Source organism: Cygnus olor, chromosome 14 (assembly GCF_009769625.2).
Source record: "Cygnus olor isolate bCygOlo1 chromosome 14, bCygOlo1.pri.v2, whole genome shotgun sequence".
Lineage (NCBI taxonomy): Eukaryota > Metazoa > Chordata > Aves > Anseriformes > Anatidae > Cygnus > Cygnus olor.
In genome coordinates this window covers 19,720,074-19,743,356 of record NC_049182.1, presented here as the reverse complement: position 1 = coordinate 19,743,356, position 23,283 = coordinate 19,720,074, and the positions used below count along the sequence as shown (strand labels likewise).

Here is a 23,283-nt window from a genome sequence, read left to right as displayed (position 1 = left end):
GCAGAAAGACCTTATTTAAGTGGTGTACGTGCTCTCTCTTTGTAAACTCGCGCTGTGGAAAAGCTATCCTGTTGCTGTAGTTAATGCTGCATGTAAGGCCTTCAGCGTGCCACAGGGAGAGAACAGCCCTGCTATTTGCAAAACATTTTGGCCATCACTTTGGTAACCCCAGGAAGGTGTCAAGGACTTTCTGTATGTCTGCTGTGATTTGATTGCTTTTTACCATTTTGTCATTTTGGGGGTCCTTAACTGCTGCCTGCATTTCTGATTGCTAGGCAGTTCCTAGTGCCAGCCTGCCCAGTCCCCACGCTTCATCGGGTTCAGCTACAGGAAGCAGTTTAACCTGCTGTGAGCCTGTCTGCATTGCTCATCCACCTGTGATTCACTTCTTAGTCAGCTGTGAGCATCTTCCCATCCTTAACCGCAAATTTCAGAACAGTAAATTGGCCATTTTGAGGCTTTTGTTTTTATTTATTTAGCATGGCAGAGATTATAGATGCTGCTAACATCTGCTGCTCAGTATGCATCTGCATCTTGCAGACAACCTGACCCTTGAATTGATGCAGATGTGGCTTTGTTTTGCTTTTGTCATCAATAAAGACAGTAAATTTTTTTAAAGGTATGCCTTTGGGAGTACACAACATCTTGCAAACACATCAACTATTACATACAGCTCAGTAAGTCTGTTACTGCATTAGCTGATGATTTCCAGTCCTTATTTCTGCATCACTCTGTTCTTTGGCTAGCACAGGATACCTCAGCAGTACTACCATCCATTACAGAAGATAAGGTTTTTAAAATTCAGGTAGCCACATCTGAGAGGTGGTTTTCCAACTCATCTTTGATCTTGTTGCTTTGTAGTGCTTTATGATTGCATTTTTATGAATGCAATTTATACCTGGCTTATGATGCCTTCGTTGCCCATGACCCTATCAGCATGGGTTTTTTCTAGTGAGTATGCTGTGAACGGTGATTCTCCCTTTGAACCTAAGTCTTCATTTGATCCTGATTAACTGACATTTTCTTGCCTCATGAAACCACACATCGCCCTTTCTCTTCCTGGTGAGAAAATGCAGTCCTCTGCTTTGCAATGTACAAACCCTTCAATATCTGAAGCCTTGTTCTTACATTGCAGGGATAAACCTGGATATATTTTCTTAGCACTAACATCAAGCCTTCTGAAATCCTAGAATCCGAAAGACAAGTTTCACTACCAGCCTTTGTATTTTGCAGGAATTGTAACCGGAAGAGTAGTTGTACCTTCACACACAAGATCAGTACCTCATGGCTGGGGGAATATGTGAGTGAAACAGATCAGAGTCCCAAGAATATTTTCAAGTTTCCAGAAACAGCGGTTTCCTTGCCCTCTGTTAGGGAACTATTTCATGAGTCCTAATAATTTCAGCAATATGTGTTTAAGTTCTGTCTAAAAAAAATATTCAAAAATACCAAATAATAATAATAATACCAAAAAGTTCCTCTCACTCTTCATGTTCATGTCCTTGGCATCTAATACATAAGTGGCTAGTACAAAACAAGTTAACTATCCTGAATTGTGAATTCATATTTGAATTTAACCTATGAATACTATTTCAAAATCATAGCCTATGTACTTCCCAAGGAGTCACTGAAGCACAGAAAATGTCATTAGCACACTCCACATCAAGTGTAATTAACTGTGCTGTGAGATGCCAGAACACGGCAAGACCGGCTGTGGGCTTTGTGCAGCCAGGAGGAACTTCTCTAGTAATTTCTTCTGTCTCATATGAACCTTAACTCTTACTTCCCAGGGACAGCAGTGTGTAGGAGCAGCACAACAGACCCAGGTGTGAAGGTGTTACAGCACGCTGGGCTAGACGCAAAGCTCGCTGCTTCCCCAAACAACGGTGGCAGTCCAGAGCTGGGCCTGGTAGGAGACTGCTGCAGGGCTCCAAAGCACCAAAGAAGGTTGAGGGCAGGCTGGTTTGTTTAGGTTCAACGAACTGGCACCTTCTGGAAGCTTGAGAGGTTTCTGCTGGTGTCCCCCTGTGTCAGTGGTACCTGCTAAATCCACAGCAGGATGCAGCAGCCACTCTGTTGGGGAGTGCATCTTTTTCTGTAAGATCGTTCTGAGGAAGAGGTAACATGTAAATATCTGGTCAGAGAGATGGGTTACTTCTTCCACAGGTGTCATACTAGGACCACTGTCCAAATTATCTCATGCCAATCTGTGAATGTTGTTAGAATTAATTTAGCTTATCTTATGCACATCCACCTGTATGAAGGGGGTAGAGGGAAGGTAGTTCACATCCTCTTACACCCCATCATATTTTTTTTTTCTCCATTTTTGTGCTTTGCCTAGGTGTGATGTCACACCGTATAAAGTGACATCCTCATAGAAGCATCCTAGTGCTCTGTAAGCCTCACCTCTCTCAAGGTGTCAGCGAAGGACAGAAACTCCCTTAGCCTTGAGCTCTCCCAAAGGTCTGAGTCTCAGCAGCACTTTTTCCAACATGGAAATGAAGCCACCTCTGGAAAGACATCGCAACAGCTGCTCAAGTGCAAGCCACAGGAATGCACTGTTTTGAAGGAAGAAGCAGGAGAAACACTGTATGGATTTGTCACTTTGGAAGGAATGAGAGGATGCAGCATTGCTACCAGAAATGGGAGCACAGCCAAACAGGCAGATTCAATTATTTGTACCAAAGATGAAAAGAAAAAAAAAAAAATCAAGAAACTGGAAGTATCTTATGTTAATGTTATGTATGAGTAATTTTACCATTAATCTGTAAGCTGCCTGGTAGCACACAGACACAGTAATAGTTTACATTCATGTATTAAAGGCACATTAATTTATTCAGCGAGATTCATACCCTATGGTGCTTTTTTGACAAGTTTTTATAGCATTGTAGTTAGTATTTATTAGCAATGAAAGCACTTTACAACACTTTGATACAACATTGAGACAAGTGCACAAAGCAGCTACTTCGCAGGCAAGAAAGCAAACACAAACGGCACTTCAAGAGCTGTTACCAAGAGATCTTTAAAGAGCTCGGTTTCATACCCCTGAAAACATGGCACCCAGCCCTGGCACGGTGCTGTCAGCACAGAAAACAGGAGCATTCATTCAGCAGGAGCACCACCACCTCCCTGGCCACAACATGACCCTTGGTGGTGCCACAGCACGCCAGGAGCTCCCTGATCCTGCATAACCCCACTCCCGGAGTGATCCTGGGGGAACAAAGAATTTGGGATGCAAGGGAGGAGCCCGTTAACACGTCTAAGAACTTGAGGAAATGGTGCACTTCAGTTACTCACAATTTCTTTGTCTTTGAAGGAATTTGTTCTTAACTTTCAGTTTAAATCAATTTTAAAACAAGACCATAAAAATCATTTAAAGATGTAGGCTAAACTAATCTTCTCTTTCCCCCATGCATGGGTTCTTATGCACTGAAGACTTAGCTGTAAATCTGTGACGGCTTACCTTGGGCTTCTAATTGTCAGGTTCATTACTGGTTGAGCTGTACATGCTGCTGTGCTCTTCTGGATCTGTCCTGCCCAGTGTGGGTGTCCTGTTTGAAGTCAGCAGGCACAGAGCTTACCAGCAAGTATTTCACAGAGTCACCAGCAAGTATTTCAGAGTCCCAGGCTAAAAACAGAGGATTTGCATCACAGCAGTGCTTCTCCCACTGGCTTCCAATACAGACCTGGGTGCTTCAGAGGCAATCTGATCCTTAGCAGTCTGCAAAATCCCTACATGCTCTTAAGTAAAAAAGAAAGAAAAAAAAAGCATATACCAGGAAGCAACAGTGGGCTGGTTGGACACTTGGTCTCTGGGACACCACTCAGAAGTGTCAGACATATTAAGGGACAAACAAAATTATACTCGTGACAGAATGAAGGGTGTCTAATTCGAGTTAATTTTTAGATGCTTGAAATTTGATTTCTTCACCAATGCAAGTTCTCCGCTGTTGTTGCCCGTTTTTGTGATACCATATGATACACAGGCTGAGATGTATTCCGTATGGTAAAGTTAGCCTTACAAAGCTCTAGTGTCCAAGCAGAATAATTTTCAGCTATTAATTTTATTTCCACTGCCACTGATGCTACTTACACTCTTGAGCCAACTCAGTGGCTTCTAGGAAGTGAAAAACAGGCAGGTCAAGCAAAATTCAAGTGTGTGGGTGTCAGAAACACATCTCTTCTACAGAGGCCTGAGGTAGCCACAAACCTGCAGGTACCTGGGGCAGGTCTCCCAGCACCCCAGCTGGGCACCTAGGCTGGCACATCCCCTCTTACCCTGAGAAATCAGTGCAGAAAGGCAAGCTCCCTTGACGAACACATGCATCGAAATCTGCATCAGTGACCAAGGTCTGCCTGTAAATCTCTAGGCACTTTGCCAATAGGGGAAAAAAAAAAAAAAAATCAAATCCAAGGAAATCCCCTTTTATGTAAAAGCCTAAGGAGCTCTCAACTTCTCCACATCAGAGCTGCTGCTGTTTATATAGGAAACTGTTCTCCATTTGCACTTTATCAGGCTTTTGTCAGCTAGTCGTGAGAAAAATGCAAGACTAGGAATGGGAATTACAGCTGCTCTGTGCACAAAGAGGCCCTGGTAATTCTCTGTTACTTCAGAGGATTGGTGGGAGACCAGGAGTACCTCGTTCACAGCCAAAAGCAGTATATTTTTAAAGTTAGTACTGGCTGTTGGCTAATGGCCAGGTATATTTACAACTTCACTAAAAATTAAATAGTAGCCGCCGTATTCCTGCACTGCAGTCTGACAAAATGAAGCAGCTCAACAACTACTCCCCCATCTGTACTTAAAACAGAGACCGACATTTCCAACATACTAAAGCTGTCAACAGGCTCAAGGATCGCCATCCAGGAATCCATGGCAAGCTCACATTTCCTCCATAAATCTCAGTTCTTAGCAGCAAATGTCCGTTATCATGGGTAGAAATTAAGGGACCCAAATACTACCTTTTAGACTTTTGATTAGGAGACAGAAGTGGCTTCTGCAAAAGGCTATCAGAGCAAATGGGTGGTGCTGTTCATGAAGTGAGCAGGAAGAAGACAGTGTGTAGCTACCAGACCCCCTCCCCAGAGCAATACCGGGGAGCTTTCAGAAAACGAGCTCAGCAGAGCACTCCTGCCTAAAAGCATATCAGTGAGACAGCAAAAAGATACTCTTGAAGGGGAGGAAGCGCTGAAGGATTCCCAAAAAGGTTTATGAAGAACCCACCTGATGCCGTTCTAGCCCAGCTACCACCACTACCACAGAAACAGGTCTCCCTTTCAGGGACAGGTTTGCCAACATAGTTTTGACACTGCTGAAATATAATTTCTTGGTGTTAAACATCAGGCTAGCTGGCGAGTGTTCTCCTATTAACTATCTTTGTGTTTTTCCCTTTTCCCCTTACCACCTCACTGTCTGTCTCTCCTCCTTTTCGCACTAAGAGTGGCTGTTCCTCTGTCTCCAAGCTCCTCCTGCAGTTCTGCAGCAGACCAGATCCTGCCTAGCCATGAGCATGTTCTGTAAGTCCCTTCTTTTATAACTGCAGCTGTGTGTGCTAAATACTTATTGTAACACATTTTAAAGCCTCACTTGATGTAGAGCTTAAGATTTGTGGGGTAGAAGCAGAACCCCCAGCTGGATGAGGGTGTTTTTCCCCAGCAGGACATTGAGGGTGGGTTCCTGGCCACAGGAACATACATCACATACCCTGTTCGGAACCAAACAGCTCTCTGTGACCCTTGGCTGGACTTATGCATAGAACATACAGGACTTCTAGTACCTCCTAGAGCTTAGATGCAGCCATGAGAGGTTCTCACAGAATTATGAGAGACTCAGATAATTCCAGTGCCTTTCTTAAGTCAGTTTTTCCTTCTGGCAGAAGCTGGGTGTCCCCTTCCCTCAGACTGTACACATGGTTTCAGCTGACTTCCCACCACAGGGGGACATCACAGGAATGCTCCAGGGGCCAGGCAAGCGGGCACACAGCTCCAGTTAGCTCGAGGCAGAGAGAGGGACAGCTTCTCATTTAAAGAGAGGAAAGCCCAAGGGAAGTGCTTGGAAGAGTCCTGGTACAGACCTCCACCTTTTCAGCCATAAAACCCTCAAACCCACAAAGGTCTCACAAGCTGAAATAACAGTCAGCGAGAAAAAAGATTAACACAGCCTTTACTTCCTCTTATAACAATCTTTCACAACATCTTTCCACTACCTGATCACTGCTCTCCTGGAAACCAAGCACCACCAGAGCTCCTTTAGCCCCCACCCACCTGCCCCAGCACCCAGGAGTGGTGCTTTCCCCCTCCTGCTCTTTTATTTCCTTCCCTCCAGCAAGGCATGTGGTGCCAATGAGGCTCGTTAGGGTTTCGGCTGCCTTACCTATCCCTGCTCTGTAGGGATAGCTTTCTCACCTTGTCTTCCTTTTCCTAAGCAGAATATCTGTACAGAATAGAAAAACACAATGGAAACCTGAACAGAAATCTGTACCCCAAAGCAGCTCTAGTCTGGAGTTGGTGGGCCATTGTAAGATGGGGAAGAAACTCTCAAGTTCACCTCTTTCTAGAAACAAAAAAAAAAAAAAGAGAGACCTGAAGGCTGACCTCCAGCCCCCTTTCTGCTCACCACGCTGCTGTCACCAACATCAGCCTGTGCGAGCCGGTGGCACAGGGCTGGGAAGCTGAGACTCCCTCCAACCTAGTTCAGGAAACTCGTGCAGTTTTCGCGTGAAGCAGGTTCAGACCTCTTCTGGGTTCTTGCATTTAGGGCCCCAAGGGAATGTATTGGGTGCTCATTCTAGGATGGGGGCTGGTCGCAGTGTTCAGGGGTCTGAATTTCAGGCACTGGTGTGTAAAGCGACCTTCAGTCCTTCAGTTCCTTGTGTTGGGTGTTTGTGAAATGTACTCATGTAAATTTTTGTGTCTGCTTTCCTCCCTCTGGCAATATCCCCACTGTCATTTCCTATCATATGGCCACATACCCTCATCCCTACATCACTCAGCATGTCCATCATTTAATTATGCTCCATCTTGGTCGCAGTTCTTCCAGAAAGCTCAGCTGAAGAGAGTAAGCAAATGCTAAAGGTAATCTACAGTCTCCGTTTTTTCCTGCTGCTCCCTCTGCTTTACCGTGAAATAATTAATGCCTTCTCTGCTTGAAACAATCCAAGCTAACTGAGGGGCTGCCAAACCCCGTGACCCACTAACACTTGAAAATAATGCCTCCCCACTACTGCCATAGGTTCCTGTTGCCAGTGTATCCGTAGGAAAAGGTGTCAATCTAAGGTTGCAAAAGCAGTAACAGAAAAAACAGCCTTCAAAGAAAATATTTTTTTGCCAGAGGGATCCTTATGTTTAATTACTGTCTTATTTAATGCCTATGCTTTTATCACATTGCTTGAAAAACGGCCTGTGTAACCAGAAATCCTCCATCTCCCTGCAGTTCTTCTTTATCCACAGGAGCAGGACATTCCTGGGGATAAAGGGAAACCTCAGAGTTAGAAAAGGCAGATGAGAACTGGGAAAAGTATTGATCAGCTTCTTTGCCTGAACTGAGTCATAAATCTGGCCACACTCAAGCACAAGTTGTTTGTGGCCACTGGACTGAAGCTGCTAAGGAGGAGCAGACTGGGGTCCAGAGGACCTCATTAAAAATATTCAGCAGACTGAGGCATCCTCTGAGTTGTGTTGAATGCCTACAGCATCAACGTCTCTGAGGACAGCAGAGTGGGCAAGGATGGCCAAGACACAGATATCGGTGATGGACACATGGTCCCAGTGAAACACTGTCAAAGGAGAGCCAGAGGAGCCAGGAAAGCCATAAAAGCTAACCCTGCTGCTCGTGATTCCCTGATGGACAGGGAATTTCTGGGTTGGGTAGGGGCCTTTGGAGGTCCTTCGTGACACCAGGAGGCTGGGTTATTAATTCATGCTATCCTGCTGCCAGTGCTAAGACAGCACAGCTGTCACCATGTTGTCTGCTTTTTCATATTGGTACCAAAAAGGAACAGCTTTGCTGTGCTCTGTGCAAGAACAGAACTGGGTGCAGACCCTGCCACTGCAAAATTTGCTCCTTCTAGCCACATCGTGCAAACGTTCCCTTATACTAGGCTTCCTCTGCCCTGAAACATGGCGTGTTTTACCTCATTTCCAGCCTGGCAGTTTGCAAAGCAAATTTCAACTATCAGCATCTTTCCTCCTCAGAGCCACAGAGGGCACAGGGTAACAACTTGCTCCGAGGAATTACTTGGCATTGCTTTGGGAAATCCAGCAAGTGGTACACCTGGATTTCCTGCCTTCTCTTTGGTAATGAGATAATTAGAAGCCCAGTTAATTTTGACTTTCCCTTGTTCTACTTGTCACAGAGGAAAATCCTGATTTTCCATTCTATGGAAATCAATGGTATCTATGCTAAGTAGTTACAAAACCTTACTGACCTGGCCTGGTGGGCTTTGACACTTTACTGGTCAAAGTCAAAAATACCTCCCTAGAGGACAGGACAATAGAGAAAGATGCTCAGTTTTGGAAAGGAAGAAGGAGCCAGGACAAAACCAGCAGAATGCCACTGGCACAACCCAGCAGACGTGTGTAAACCAGCACAGCCCACTGCCTCGTGCACTGCTCTACCCGACTAGCAGCAACCAAGGACCTGACCCCACAGGCTTGGCAGGCTCCTTCACAGCGTGGACTCCTGCTGCCCCTGCTGTGGGATGCACAGAGCTGTATTGCACACTCTGACACTGCTAAAGCCAGCCCTTACTCATCACGGCCCCTGAAGTCCCCTCTACTTTGATTAGGGTCTGCAAAGAAAAACATGCAGGCTGCCAAAGCAGTCTCTGAACCAACTGATTCATTCGAAAGCGAATTTAGCTGTTCCAAAACATGGAGTTGTGGTGAACTGAGGAACCCTGGCAGGCTGCAAGGATGGAGATTGTTAATGGTGCTTTGGTTTGGGGCCGCCTCCCCTTTTAATGTGGGATTCATTTCTTTTGTTAAGGAGGCGGGTGACTTTGCCTCGGTATCACTGGTGAAAAATAATTAGAGGTTTGTCAAGCAGAAAATTCACAGGCAGTGAAGAACAGATAGCATCATGGCTAAGGATTATGTCATGGTTCCTTTGCAGAATTACGTGATGTGCTGTCTGTCTGATCCTCATAGGGATCGGGCACATGCAAAACATTCTGTTTTGTTGTTTTTTCTGTCATTCTGAAATGTTCCATTTTGATTTGAAATGTATTCTGTTATCATTTATATGGAAATGGAAAATCACTTTAAAACAAGATTCATAACTTTGCTTTTTGTTTTGAAAAGGCTGGAATGAGGCATCCTGATAATATGGCATTCTCAGGGAGAGGAACAGAGAAGTTTGATATGGGACATGGCTCTTCTAAAACCAGTTCAGCCTCAGCAAAATGGCTTTTTCTACTGAAACTCTCTCAGCCTGCCTTCAGGGCTGACTGTGCTCCGGGGGCAGAGAGCTAGAGCATCCTGGCAGAATGAACCAGCACTGCAGTGTTTTGATTGCCTCCAGAGCCAGAGCAACAGAAACGTAGTTTTACACCCTGGTCCCTTAAACAATTCTTCATGAAGTTTCGACAGCATACATTTCCTGAAATACTGACGAAAGGAGAGCCATGGCCTCAGAAAATCTTGTAGTCAAAAAAGGAGGATGTAGTGTGCTTCTGAATGATAATTTCGTAAAATACAGCACCCTGCTTATATATATTCCCTTCATTTGCCAAGTAAATTAACAGTATTGCCAAGTCTTTAAAATCAAATTGTCACTTACACAATCCATGCTCAAACCTATACAGACGTTTTCTCTGAGATAGCGTTGTCCTTACAGCCCTTTATCATAGAGTCATAGAATCATAGAATATCCTGAGTTGGAAGGGATCCACAAGGATCATTGAATCCAACTCCTGGCTCCACACAGGACCACCCAAAAATCAGACCATATGTCTGAGAGCGTTGTCCAAACACTTGAACTCCAGCAGGCTCGGTGCCATGACCACTGCTCCGGGGAGCCTGTCCCAGTGCCCGACCACCTTCTGGGTGCAGAACCTTTCCCTAACACCCAGCCTGACCCTCTCCTGTTATCATATACTGTGAATAGAAAATAAAGTTTTTTATGTTTCTGCAACACAAATGGACTCCCTAAATGCTATTATAGCCTTTGCATTAACCTTGCTCTGGAAATCGGAGTTAGTGGTGCCACCCTGACCTGTTAAGCTGAAGGTAAAAAGGGTTTGTGGCAGATGTCCCTGTCAGGGGTTCCTCTCTGTGCCTTCTCCTGGCCATGGCACGTCAGCTGTCCTTGGGCCAAACCGCCATCACACCCGCAGGTTATATCAGCTCTGGGCCAATTTAATGTGGGCTAGAGACAGAGCTGGGATGATAAACCTGCTTGTTGGTCTTCTGCTTCCCTTTTCGTCCTTGCTTATGTGCCCCGCTTGGTTTTGTCACACTTATTATTGACGAGGCATTCAGTGAGACTGCAGGAAAGTGATCTGCGATCCTGCTGGGCTTTTCTGAGGCTTAAATGCACCGAGAAGAAAGCCGTCTGTGCCTGTTGTAGGAACACATTTGATCCAAACTCTTCAAAAAAAAAGTATTTTCAACTTACATCCCAACCTTTTTCCCCCAACCCCTCTCAGAGACTGCAGGTAGGATGCCACTGCCAAGGAGAAGGAACGGCTCCTTTTTGTCTTTTTTCCTACTTTAACGATGCATTAGTGCAATGATGATAATCTGTGGTGGCAGTTATGGTTGCAGGCTCACAACAGCTTTGGAAAGATGTCTCAGCAGCACAAATGAGGGCCCGTACGATTTTCCAAAGCTCAGATCTTTCAATTTTTAAGACTGCTCTCAAGAAGCAATTGGAAATATCCAGCCAAGAGCTGTCTTCCAGCTGGAAAGGGCAAAAATAATTATCAGCACTTCACTGCGAGCAGCACGCTGGGCTTAATTGGAAAGTGCCTGTCTGGTAATTTGCTCGGTAGGTGCAGCATGTGCATCGTGCCCTGCGAGCGCCACGGGACTGCACTTGTGTGTTCCCTAACCACGCTAATCCATGAAGGGAGCGTGGTACGTTTCCACTGCTGCATCCTGACTTTAATCAAAACTGAAGGGAAGAAAATGTGCCAGTTCTCGGGCGGAATCAGGAGAGAGAAAGGCCTCTTACAAACAGCTCCTCCTTGTTCTTCCCTCCAGACAGCCACCACGGGAACATCCAGGGTGATTTTCTTTAAGATGTCAGGGATTTCTCAACCCAAATTGCACCTCGGCTCTCATTTATCCCAACTTCTGCCCCAGGGGTTGCGCTGTGCCTTAGCAGGACACCTGAGCACATAGAAGAGCGGGGCCCGGGACTGGTCCTGCTGCTGAGCCGCTTCCTGGGATCACAGCCGCCACACCGTGGTGCAGATGGCAGCGCCATTTTCAGAGCTATAAACAGTATCATTGTCATAGCTCTTTGAATGGTACTGCCATATGTACCGGAAAACCAGCATTTATGCTTGTGAGGGCTTGGGGCCAGCTGGATTTTCTCCCCATTTGGATGAAGTCGGTTCCTGAAGTATGAATGAAAGCTGCGTGCTGCTTTAGAGTAATTCCCTCCTCAGCGCCTGTTTTTGAGTTCATCGTGTTCCCACCTGGCTCCCAACCAGCAAAACCCAAGTGTCCTGCACGTGGAGAGATCGCTGTTGCATCTAAACCTCCCTGCTCGGTTTGAGGAGCAGCAGAAAGTTCATGGAAATTTTGATAGCAAATCAGTCAGGCTCTATGTGTTTTTCTTTAGGAAGTGCTGTGCTTTTCCCTTAAAACGTGTTTGCCTGTGCGTGTGGTATGTCTGTACGAGTGGAGAGAAAGCGCTCATCTTAATCAGCCATCAGGAGTCGTACGCCCACCCTGGTGGCCAGTGCAGTTCCCACTGGGCTGTCTTCCATTTGTATGGCTGCAGCAATAACAGCCAGTGCAGCCAAGGGACAGAGGCACGACAACAAGGAGGCACAAACGAAAACCCCACAGTGCTCATTTTTTGCTGACTCGGCAAGGAAGAGGGAGAAGCAATTGGCTTTGGGCTTTGCTGAGAGAAGGCACCAGCACGGCCTTGCCAAGCAAGAGGTGGGAAGGAAATGTCCTGTTTGCAGTGAGGCCATCCCAAAGCCCAGGGTCCGGTGCTGCGGAGGCTGTGTGCTCACACGAGGGCTCGCTGTGTACCAGGTTTCCTGGCAGTCGGTCCATGCTGGGAGGTGATTAGGACATAATCCCATGGGGACGGGGGTGCAGGTGGAAGCAGCTCGCAGGAAATGTTTATGGAACAAGAGCAAATCTGTAAACCCATCGGGGCGCTGGCCAAACCTTTTGGCTGATGAAAGCCAGATTATCTCTGTTTAATATTAACCTGAATTCTACTTCAGAAGAACCTATAGAGATCTGAGAGCCACAGAACCAGGCAGTGTGTTTCTGATTCTGTGTGTATACCAGCAATAGATTATGATGAGATGACTGATCAGTCCAGGTATTTGTGATAAACACACAGTTTATTTGGTCACCCGTTTAGAGACATATTCTAAGACCTAATTAATTCTTTCAGTTGCTGGATTAAACTATTGTGCAAAACATCCCATCAAACAGAGAACATTATATGGTATGCTACTCTAATTAAATAAAGAGATAACTGAGCTTGAGAGATGCCCGCAACACTTAATGAGGATTAATTAAGCAACATGATTTACAGCTGGAGAAGATGAAACTGAGCAGTTCAAAACTGGCTAGACAAAGCAGCTGTGACATGCTCAGTTCATGAAGGCACATACCGGGAACACGCTGTTCAGTAGCACTGCTACAGCAGCCTCACCAACCAAGTTTATTTAATGAGGAGGTTATGTTTAGCCCCAGAACACACCCATTTTTTAGCCAAACACATACATACCTATAAACCAGCTAGAAGTTAAGACTTTGGCAGCTGGAGACTTGAAGCGCAGATAAAGCGCTGCCAAAACACATACGAAATTTCCTTTACAAGCCCTCCCTGAGACAGCAGCTAGATTAGCCTGTTCTTAATTTCTCTGATCTTTTCCTCTAATAGCAGCACAGTTTATCCATGCGACAGAATTATTACACCCCAGGCATGCCAGCTGTATGAAAGGGCTGGAAGAAATTAACGTTTCTTGGCCTATTCTGAATGAAGGGAGTTCAAGTGATTGGTGTCATCAGTTCTCACTTGAGGAGAGAAATCCCATGGAATCACTCCCATAAAAAGAAAGCAAGATGCTTAGCTGTTCTCAGCCAAACTAAATAAATCAAAAGGAAGCTTGAGATTTTTTTATTTTTATTTTTTCCCAGGAGCTGGGGAATCCCTATCCAGAAATCCCCACTTGATCTGTGGCAGTGTCACACCTTTTGCAGCACCTCTTGCAGCACATGTGCTCAGGGCATGCCCATGTTCCAGGCAGAAATCTGCAGCTATTTCTTGGGTGTCCCCATATTTTTTTTTCTCAGCTTGTAGTATTGCAATCCTAATGCCTATATAATACATTATCTGACTAGATAGTCTCTGTAAATATTTTATTTCTCAGCCCTGACAGTCTCGTTTTTTAAGAACAGCTTTTTCCCTAAGCCATGCGTCCTCCTGAATCATCTGGCTGCTGTCTCCGTATCACAGTGTTCTGGTTTTGTGTCTCCATGGCTTGTTCGCAGCCACACAGTCTGAAATTCCCACAGAAGTTAAGCAGCAATATATTACCAAGTGTCGTAGCTTTCAGACTGTTGTTAGTCACTGTGAGATCTCGCTTAGTGGTTTTCAATCACTCCAAAGCTGGAAAGCTCAGTGAGAAAAACACTTTGCTACAACACAGGCAGCTGGAATTGCTTCAGTGCTGGTAACTGAATTGCTCTCTGGGTGTACATGAGGCGACTGGAGGCCATCTGGAGCCACCAGAAATTCCAAGTTTCCCTGATGTGGTTGGTATGATTGTGCACAAAGCTGGGAGCTTTGTGATGATCCGGCTGCTTCGAACGCCTGCCCCGACAAGGCGGGTAGCTCCCGGCTGTTCCGAGGGGAAGTCGCGCCTGGCTGCTTTGGAGAGGTGCTGAGGGAGCTGGGGAAAGTGGACAGATGAGGGACAGAAGCGGGTTCAAGAAGAGAAGTATGAAAATGTCAGCTGTGGGGCTGTTTCTGAGCTATTGACAAGGACAAATCCAGACACTGTTACTTTTTGAGAATGGACAAGGAGCCGGGTTATAGGTAATGTCCTTCAGCAGAAAATACAGAAGAAAATGTTGTTGAGCATATATCTGACTGTTACTTGGGTGAGAAGGTCACATTACTGCCCCTCTCTTGGGTCAGTGTCTTCCGCATCCCAAATTCTTCACATTATTGCATCTTTACATATCGACAACTTCTAAGGGAGAGGCAGCAATAAGCTCCCGAGGCCCTTCTAGTCGTTTTAACCTTACTTTGCTGCCATTTGCTTGGTGCAGTTTTAAAGTCATCTTACCTCCCCGTGGGCTTAAGAGTCAACGGGACTCTTGGGACGAGGCTCACAGGCCTCTGCGCCGGGTGTGCTCTGCTCTCACCGTGCTGGCTGTCTGCACCTCCAAGGGCCCAGGATCCTCCCCTCACACCAGTTTAATTGGGTTAATTGGGTGAGTTTGCTCTTGCTTGGAGAACACTCAGACATAGAGAAGGGCAGGTTTCCAGGTCAGCATTAGCACGCATGACTCTCTGCTCTCTGTTTTGTTTGTGCCTCCAAAACAATGCATGTTCCTCTCTCTTCTTGCTCCGTGGAGTAATAGTTTTTATTTTCTCTGTATTAATCTTGTTTTCGTGTCTAACCTAAGCCTTCCCTTCCCCTCACACTCCAGTCCTTTGTAGCCTGGTGTCTCCCTGTCACCTCGCAGTGGGAGCTGTGGGTGCACAACCCCAGTGCTCTTCAGGTCAAGTCCAGCTTCAAAACAGGAACATTTAAGCAAGAGCTCAGTGCTGATCATCTCGATATCACAGGGATGTTTGGGAGCTTTTAATTTCATTGCTATCTGTGGTTGAAATCACACTTCTCAAACGTGCTCGTTAGCCAAGGATGTGGCAATGTCCTCCACAGCTAATACTAGGTTCAGCTATTAGCTTTAAGATAGCTCAGTTTTGGATAGGAAACAGTACCGCAATTCAGAGATCCAAAAGTAAATATTTGGGTTTGTTCATTTATATACAACAAGAGATTACAAGCACAAGCAAAGGGCTTAGAGGCGCAACGTGAGAAAGCCACGTGCTCTGGCAAAATCAGAGGCCTTTGCTCTAGAATAAATCATTTTACTTTAAAAATAATTAGTACTGTCAGACCACTCTAAGAAGCAACAGAAGTGCAAGCTAATGATTTAAGATGAGCATTGATAAAATAATAAAGCTCAAATGTCTGCAAAGTAGGGCACACCTCTTATTATTTCTATTATAAGGGCTACTACACTTTCACATTTTTATAGAAAGAGATGAGTTTACGTAAAAAGGGGGCAAAACCTTGTATTTTATACATGTGTAGGTATCTCACTAATAATGCAGGTGTGTGATCTTTTACTAAGTTATTAGGCAAAGTGCACCTTAAATTAGCCTCAATGTAATGCAAAGAACTGTAGGTACAAAATCAGGTTTACTTCTTAAGAGGATGGACAGGAGACTGCTGCAGTTGAACCAAAACTTAAGTCAGTTGCATTTGAAGCCTGCTGGCTAAAATGCAATTTTCTGTTCCATTTGATACATGTATCATTGCTTCGCTTTTCCTCAAGAATGGGAACAAACATAAATCTGAGCAACATTTATTTACTAAGGCACAGGCTAAGGCAGGGATTTATAGAATATGTCACCTCCTCTGAAGCAGAAAATACAGAGGCCCAGAAGCAGCTAAGGAAGGGACTATCACAATCTTCAGAAGTCTGAACTTATTAGTCTGCTTTTGCACTTTAAATTTGAAGGCAGTATATAAAGCAATGTATGGGAAGGGAGTGCTGGCTTTATGAGCCATGGAGAAATACATCTGTAGAAGGACTAAAAGACATCACAAAGTAGCCCAGTGTTAACAGCAGGTATATGTGGAATAAGCACACAGGAGCACAAAATGCAGAGACACACACTGGGTGCTACTCCACCTGCTTGCTCCAGGGCTCAGAAAAGCTGCAGCACAGGGGGTCAGGGATGTGCCTGAATTATGGCCCAGCATGTGATCGTGGTCCTCTGGACATCAGGACTGGGGAATGGGGGCCTCCACCAAGAGGCTCATTATGGGAGGGGGAAAGAAAGCATTTTGGTTAGCCCCATTTAGGAAAAACAGTTCTGCCTGAAGGCACCAACCTCCAAGGCAGAACATTCAGGTACTTTCACCATGGTGGCCAACAGCACAAGAAGGCACAATCTGAGCTCACAAAAAAAGGTATTTTCAGTCCTTATCTGAACTCATAGCTGTATTTGACTGCTGGAGCAGCATTTTCTCTTTAAGCACCCTCCTTCAGTCGGGGAAGGCCCCAGGCAGCAGCAGCCTCGGGAGCCCCTTTAGTTAGGCAGAGGGGCAGAGCACAGCTGACATGAGCAGATGTCTTCAGAGAAAAAAACTTCAAGGACATGGTCAAGAAACTGCCCAGTAAAGCAAGCCTGACCAACACAATCTCCCTGGCTCAGGCTAAAGGACATAAAAGTGCATAAACTGAGGAAAAGCACACATCGGGTTTTGCTCACATAATGTCTGTTTTTGGTTTTACGTTTTAAACATTCTTTGTTTAAATAAGAAACTGTATTTCTTCTGCTGGGTAGACTATAAAGAAATTTCTTAAGCAATTCTGTTAGAAGAATTTCTGTTAGCAATTCTCATGTAGATAGACATGCCATTTGTAGACCAAAAGGAGATTTTGCATCTGAGGCTCGGTGGGTGTTAATGTCCTCTCTTCTTTCCTGGCAGCTGTACTTGCATATTTGTGACTGGGTTTTTGTGTGTTTTTTGATAAACCACTTCTGCTGCAGAGAATGTTTGCACCTGTGCTGAGAAGTGATGAGGCTTTGAAAAAGCTGGTCTTGCAGAGTAGAATTTGCCAGTTACAAGATTTGGTGACTTTTGGCTTATCTGTGCTATCTGAAGTAAATCAGTCTCTTTACTCTAAATCTGTATGATATTTAAAGCATGCAATGTATATTTCCACAACACAAATGGCAAATATATTTATTATCTGTCTTGAGAGTTAACATTCAGCTTTAGGTACCACATACTGTTGTAATTGCAATTACAGCTATGTGACTGGCATGCCAATGAAAACATATATGCCACGGACCGATTCCAGCAAACTCCAGAACTTCACATACACTTAAAGGACTTGGCTGAGTCAATTCAAAGGCTCAATATTCATAAAATATTTCTGGATTATTTTCTGCCAGCATTTCACTTTATGTCAAACAGAATAAATGACTAGTTTCACCTGAAGATTAATATCTCCATCTTGTATTTCTGTAATAAAACTGAAAACTTAATCATGACAGGAGGGGAAGGAATATAACTTTACCAATAATTATTGTATGTGTTTCTCCCAGCTGGTCACCAGGTATTTTGATTGCACTCGTTACCTCCTCCTATGACCAAAATCAATACACAGATCAATACAGCTCTTAATTGTCATGCTCCAATCTACAAGGAATTTGTGTTCCCCTCAAAAGGGTTTGCCTGGAGTTTTTTATGAAACCCACAAGAGAATAAACCTCTCTCTGAGCATGCTCCCCAGTTTCTTGGATTCCCTCCACACTCCCCAAAGCATTAGAAATTATTTGCAGCTATGCTCTTTCCTCCTTAGACTTTAACCTCTCCTGACACTTGGAGAAGAGTTCTCGAACATGACGTATTCAAATGTTCATACCGAGCTTGACATCTTTTCTTTAGGACATCTTCAGGAAAGATGATTTCTGCTTGCTGTGATGCTCAGATTAAATTTTTTCCTTAGGTCCTTCTTGCATGTTCAGAGAGCCCCTGAGCTTGGAGGAGAGCAGTGGCTGGCATCACTGGTATGACATCCTCACTAGCAGATGTCCAGGAACAGTCCTGTTGAGATTGGAAAGGCTGAAGCCAGATAACAGGCTATCATCACAGGATGGTTGGGGATATAGCTAACAGAAAATGGGGACTTAGCAACCTCTGAATCATACTGAAATGAAGAAGCCATCAAAGGCACCTCCTGTCCTCCTCAGCACACTTCTGAAGACAATCTAACCTAGCTGTGAAATAGCTCTTGGCAGGGAAAGAGGATGAGCAAACGAAGCATCATATTGCTGAAGAACAACAGGGGAACAAAAACACAGCCACCGAGCAACATATACTTATTGGCTTGTTGGGGGATCAGTTTTAATCAAGCTAAAAATGAGGAGCACCTTTCTGTGAAAGCAATGCAGCGAATTAATGCTTGGGAGTAGGGTGTGTATAGGAGGGAGGGTAGGGATGGGCAGCACAGGTCTCTGCTGGCCTTACTGCACTGAGGAAAAACAGTGTTCATTTATCAAACCAAGACTGTATGGAGGAGAATATGGAGATTTTACTCAAATTAAGCACCCACTTCAAATGTCACCATCTGTGGTATGACATTTAATCCTAATAACATACTTACAAAATAAACTAGTTATGAGCACAGCTTAAAATTTTGCCATGTTAATTTTTTTTTTTTTTTTTGTGATATGACGTGTGAAATTTTACGAATTCACGTCCAGAAGGCTATGAAAGAGAAGCAGCCTAAAGACAGGAATGTGCTAGTTAATGCATACCATAGAAATAATAACCAAAAAAGTGGCAACTTCCCATTCAACAACAACAACAACAAAATCTTAAGGAGGAAGAAGAAGAATGGCAATTTCCCATTCAAAACAACATGGTAAAAAATATTCATGGTAAAAAATGACAGGCCACAGGGAAGGACACGACTCTTAGACTGAAGTGACCAAGGAGGACAATGAGAGCTCTTGCTGTCTGACCTGTCCTTCACCAGCAGTAGGATAGGTGGCAGAGAAAAGGCAGGAGCTACTTTGGCCAAAGAAACTCGATCTTAAGCTAGCGAGACTTGCTACAACTTAACATAAAATAATATAAATAATAGTTGAGATGTTAAGGACACCAGTAAGGATCTTTATCATTAATTATTATCTTAATACTGTGTTTTGTTATTTAATTTTTGTGTTATTTTTCCATCACCAGAAAATATGAATTTCAGATCTTACCATCAGGTGCCTTAAGATATGGTCAGCTCCCTAACACGTTTTTCAGGATACCCAGAGATGACCAGGACACATAACCCAGACATTGCACAGACACGTGTGTGAAGCAGCTCTGCAGAACGCAGACAAGGATGCTATGTCCCCTGGTGACCAGAAAGCTTACCGGCAGGCAGTGGAGTAGGAGGGAACATGCGTGAGCCCCAGATGTTGTGAGGGAGTTTGTGACAGTTTGCTGTTCAGAAAGGAACTTACGCTACTAACATTAACTAGGTGCATATGCTAGACTTTTGTTATAAAACATGCAATTCTTTCTAAAAACTCTTGTTTTGACACAAAAAAGTTTTGACATAAAAAAGTGTGCTTTTGCACACAGACACATGAAATGATTAAGACTTTTTTGTCAGAGGATTTCAGCAAACTGCTATTGTCACTTGTCACTGGACACTTTCGCTGTGGAAAAGCCACCCATTTCCCAGATAGCTGCAATTCTAACACCGTGGCACGTGTTAGAGCCTGACGAACAACTGACTCTTTTGCCCAAAAAGTGGTTGTCTCTCTCCATCAGCCATAAAAAAGGCCTCAGGTGCTTAAAGACGGGGAACAAATCCAGCCCTAAGTTAGTGCTGGGGCTCATGGCTGCTGGTCTGTGGTACACTTGAAAATTGTGAAGTTCCCCATTGCACAAGGAAATAACTGCAACTGCTTTTGCCACTCACTCATTCCACATCTTGGACAAATGGCTTGTGTTTTTCTCCAGCTGATGAAAAATCTAATTATGCTAGTTGTGAGATCTCCATTTATATTAAAAATAAACCACATTCATTATCATCCATTTGAATTTTCTTAATTGATCCTGCTTGTACTTGAGTAATTGAAACACGTTACTTAAAAAGCAGAAGCCTACCATGAGGTATCCCATCTTCAGGCAGTTGTAAATCGCTCCTAATGTGATGCTGTATATTTCTGACATAAGTGAGCACTTCCAAGTACTCTCCTAATTATCAGATTTAGGCATCTTATGATTGTCATATTAATTATGGTGCAAAAATGAACTGTAGGCCAAAATCTGCAGATAATTAGAACATGTAATGCAGTGCCAAAGTTAACATTAATGAGAGAGAAATGGTAATACAGACTTAATGTGAGAAAAGGGGGAAAGTGCCCACCTTCTGCAGCTTGGCATTGAATGGTCTGTCTCATCAGTTTACTTGTTTCCCCTGGTGTTTATAAGTAGAAAATGGGCTTAGATGACTGAACAGGAAAGCTCCTTTGTTGATTTGTAAGTTAGCTTAGTTTCTGTCTTTCAGTGCCCAACCTTCTGTTTCTCTTGTGGATATATCAACTATGATAACATTAAGGAGTTACAGATCTGTGATGAAAGAAGTCAAAATCTCTGGGCTGACTTGGTCGTCTTGGTTGCTGTGTGGATCCCATGCTTTTGATCACCAGCTGTTGACATACTTCTGTCCATGATGTCCGAAGTCCAAGGCCCTTTGTTAAGGTTGAGCTGAACGTCCTGCAATGGAAAATAGGGAAACAGATAAACATCATTCAGGTCAAGTGTCTGAAGGACAGAAGCATAAGGAGGCTGAGAAAAGGGAAAGCTCTAAGCTGGCAGAGAGGACAAACAAAGTGACTATCAGCAAAGCCAATGATGAGGTCTATTGGCACATGGAGTAGTCTTTGCAGAGAACCACTGCAGAAACACCCTTTGGACGGACAAAGTTAGTCTGGATAAACTAATGACTGGTGGTACAGTCCTGTATCAGCAGAGGGGTGGTCTGAGGTGGCCAATAATCTCTGTCCTGTCACTAATGTCTCATTTGGACCTGTTAGGGTGAGGAAGAGGCCCCTTCCAGCCCAGGTGCCTGGGGTTCTTCCTGGCGACGCCTCCGTCATCCCCTGGCTCACTCTAACGTGAGATCCAAAGCTGCTTCTCCAGAGTTTGTTCCAGCAGCTCTAAACAAAAAGGAAAACAGCTTTATTTTTAAACTATTGCACCATAAGTTGACGTTTTGCCATCGTCAGTCTCAGCCACCAAGGTGAGAGGGGCAAGGAAGGGCCTCGCGTTGTCTCCCTGTTTCAGCACTGCAGTGATGCTCAGCACCTGAATCTGTGTGGGGAGAGCTGGGGGGACCCTGGCAGCTCTCCAGGCCTGGGCAGAGGGGAGCAGTGAGGCTCAGCTGCCCCACATGTCCACCCCCATGTGGTTTTCCATGTGGGGGCTTGCGGTTCTCACCCTCCCACCCGGGAGGAGGTGGGATAGGAACTGCTCGTCCTTCCAGCGAGGGGAGCGTGAGATGCATTCGGGATGTGCCAGAGGAACACGGCAGCTATTGTTCTAACAGGATCAAAACTGCTAATGGTATAATGAGGCAGATTATTTTTAAAGTGAGCTTTGCGGTTTGAAAGCTGCCACATTTGACAGCTTGGGAAGGCACAGGCACCTGCTGATGCATGAAAGGGAAAATGCAATGAGGCCACAGGAGCACAGGGGTAACAGCAACAAGTTTATCATCTCCCTGGGAAACAGAAACTTCGTTCTCAGCTTCTAATTTCTTTTTTTCTTGGTTTCACTGTTTCTTGGATAAGATTGACAGCAGAGAACAACTTTGACAGCAGTGACAGTATGGTTTGGATATGTGGTTATTTGATTTATTGAAGGTCTAGATGAGCCCTGTTGGCTCATGTCCAAAAGACAACCAAGCCATCAGCAGGTGCTCAAGGAGGAGACCTGGTGATCCTCTCCCAAAGCGTTAACTTCCTCCACGTGACCCTGTTTTCTGGCAAATGATTTAACCCAGTCAGCTGCTTGCTCCGCTAAAGGTTTGGTTGCATAAGACAAGCGCTAGGACATGCACAGACCAACTGATGTATCACCGCACAGACGCAGTCACTCAAGGGATCACATCCTGCATTTCTCTCTTCATTAGGTTTAACATAGTCATCGTTTGCTCTTCATACTTGAAAAGTTATTAAAACCTCAGCCATATCTTAGCAACACCCACGTTACGATCAATAACTGGTCAACAGTGACAAACATCAGATGAACGCTCAGAGCAATCTCCACTGAAGGCAATGGAGAATAAACCTGTTCAGTGGCGGCCAGGGCCAGCACATGCTGCCTGGCCAGCCTCGACAGCTCCCCTTGTCTGAAACCACGTCTCATAAAACTGGGACGAGGAGGCCATCAGTGGTGAGCACTGCTTCAGGGCCAGAAGAAGACAGGACAGCTGCTGGTGGTGGCTCCGCGCACAGGCGGGGCTGCAGCGCGGCCATCACCAAAAGAAAGAGGCTGTTGCTAAAAGGCACAGAGGAAAGGTGCAGTCTAATTACTGCAGTGAGAAACTGGAGGTGCCAAGCCAAACTCAGTCATTGTTTCGTTTCTGCTTCGCTAGCCTGAGAACATCATTATGGTCAGTGAGCCAGAGGCAGGATATTCTCAGCCTCCGAGGGTGTGAAGGATTTAGTGGAGGAAAGAAGTTCTCCAGTAAATAAAACACCTTTCCTACAGCTGTAGGTTGTTCTGGTCTGGAAGGCATTTCTGACACTTTTAAATTGAAACGAACTCTTTTTGTGTAAGAGATTAATTGTGGCTGCCGTAGCACCACAGCCCTGAACCGAGCTATAATTTAGTTGCACTAGACACTATTCGTATCTGAAATGACACAAAGTTTGTTCCAAAGAGGCGAAAATCTAAAGACAAAGCATACAAAGGAAGTACTACTGCCTCTATTTTTCACCCACAGTAGAACAAGGCCCAGAGAAATTGCATGGTTTGCCCACAAACAAACAGGAATTGTTGGAAAGCCGCCTCTGCAGCCTGGAGCTGTCCTGAGACCCCGGCAATCTTCTGTAAGCAAGCTCTTAAAATAGATCACTGATGAACTTAGCGGATCTTTCTTGTTATTAGCATGTGCTTAGTATTGGTCTGTTTGCTTAGCATTAAAATACCTGTAGTCATCTTCCTGATTTTAACTTTTGATGTCTATCAAGATATGAGTATTATCCAAAGGGGTTATTATTCTGTACAAAAATGAGATTTTTATGACATCATGGAA

The 23,283-nt window shown here is 44.6% G+C and overlaps 1 protein-coding gene and 1 long non-coding RNA gene across 4 annotated transcripts in view; one reads left to right on the top strand and one right to left on the bottom strand.

Moving 5' to 3' along the window:
* HTR4 (5-hydroxytryptamine receptor 4) overlaps positions 1-23,283 on the top strand; it is a 133,645-nt gene that overhangs the window by 98,433 nt on the left and 11,929 nt on the right. Inside the window, exon 7 of one of the 3 annotated variants that reach the window (XM_040573343.1) lies at positions 2,342-2,468. The exons of the other annotated variants lie outside the window; for them this stretch is intronic. Within the exon in view, the coding sequence (XP_040429277.1) occupies positions 2,342-2,378 (37 nt within the window). The 3' untranslated portion in view covers positions 2,379-2,468. Of the gene's footprint in view, positions 1-2,341; positions 2,469-23,283 lie in introns of those variants that run through there. 3 annotated transcript variants of the gene reach the window in all.
* Positions 3,601-6,225, bottom strand: LOC121077801. The gene is made up of 3 exons (XR_005824317.1): positions 6,207-6,225; positions 5,225-5,312; positions 3,601-3,732 (listed from the first exon to the last, which is right to left on the bottom strand). It is a non-coding gene; the product is annotated as an uncharacterized LOC121077801 (long non-coding RNA).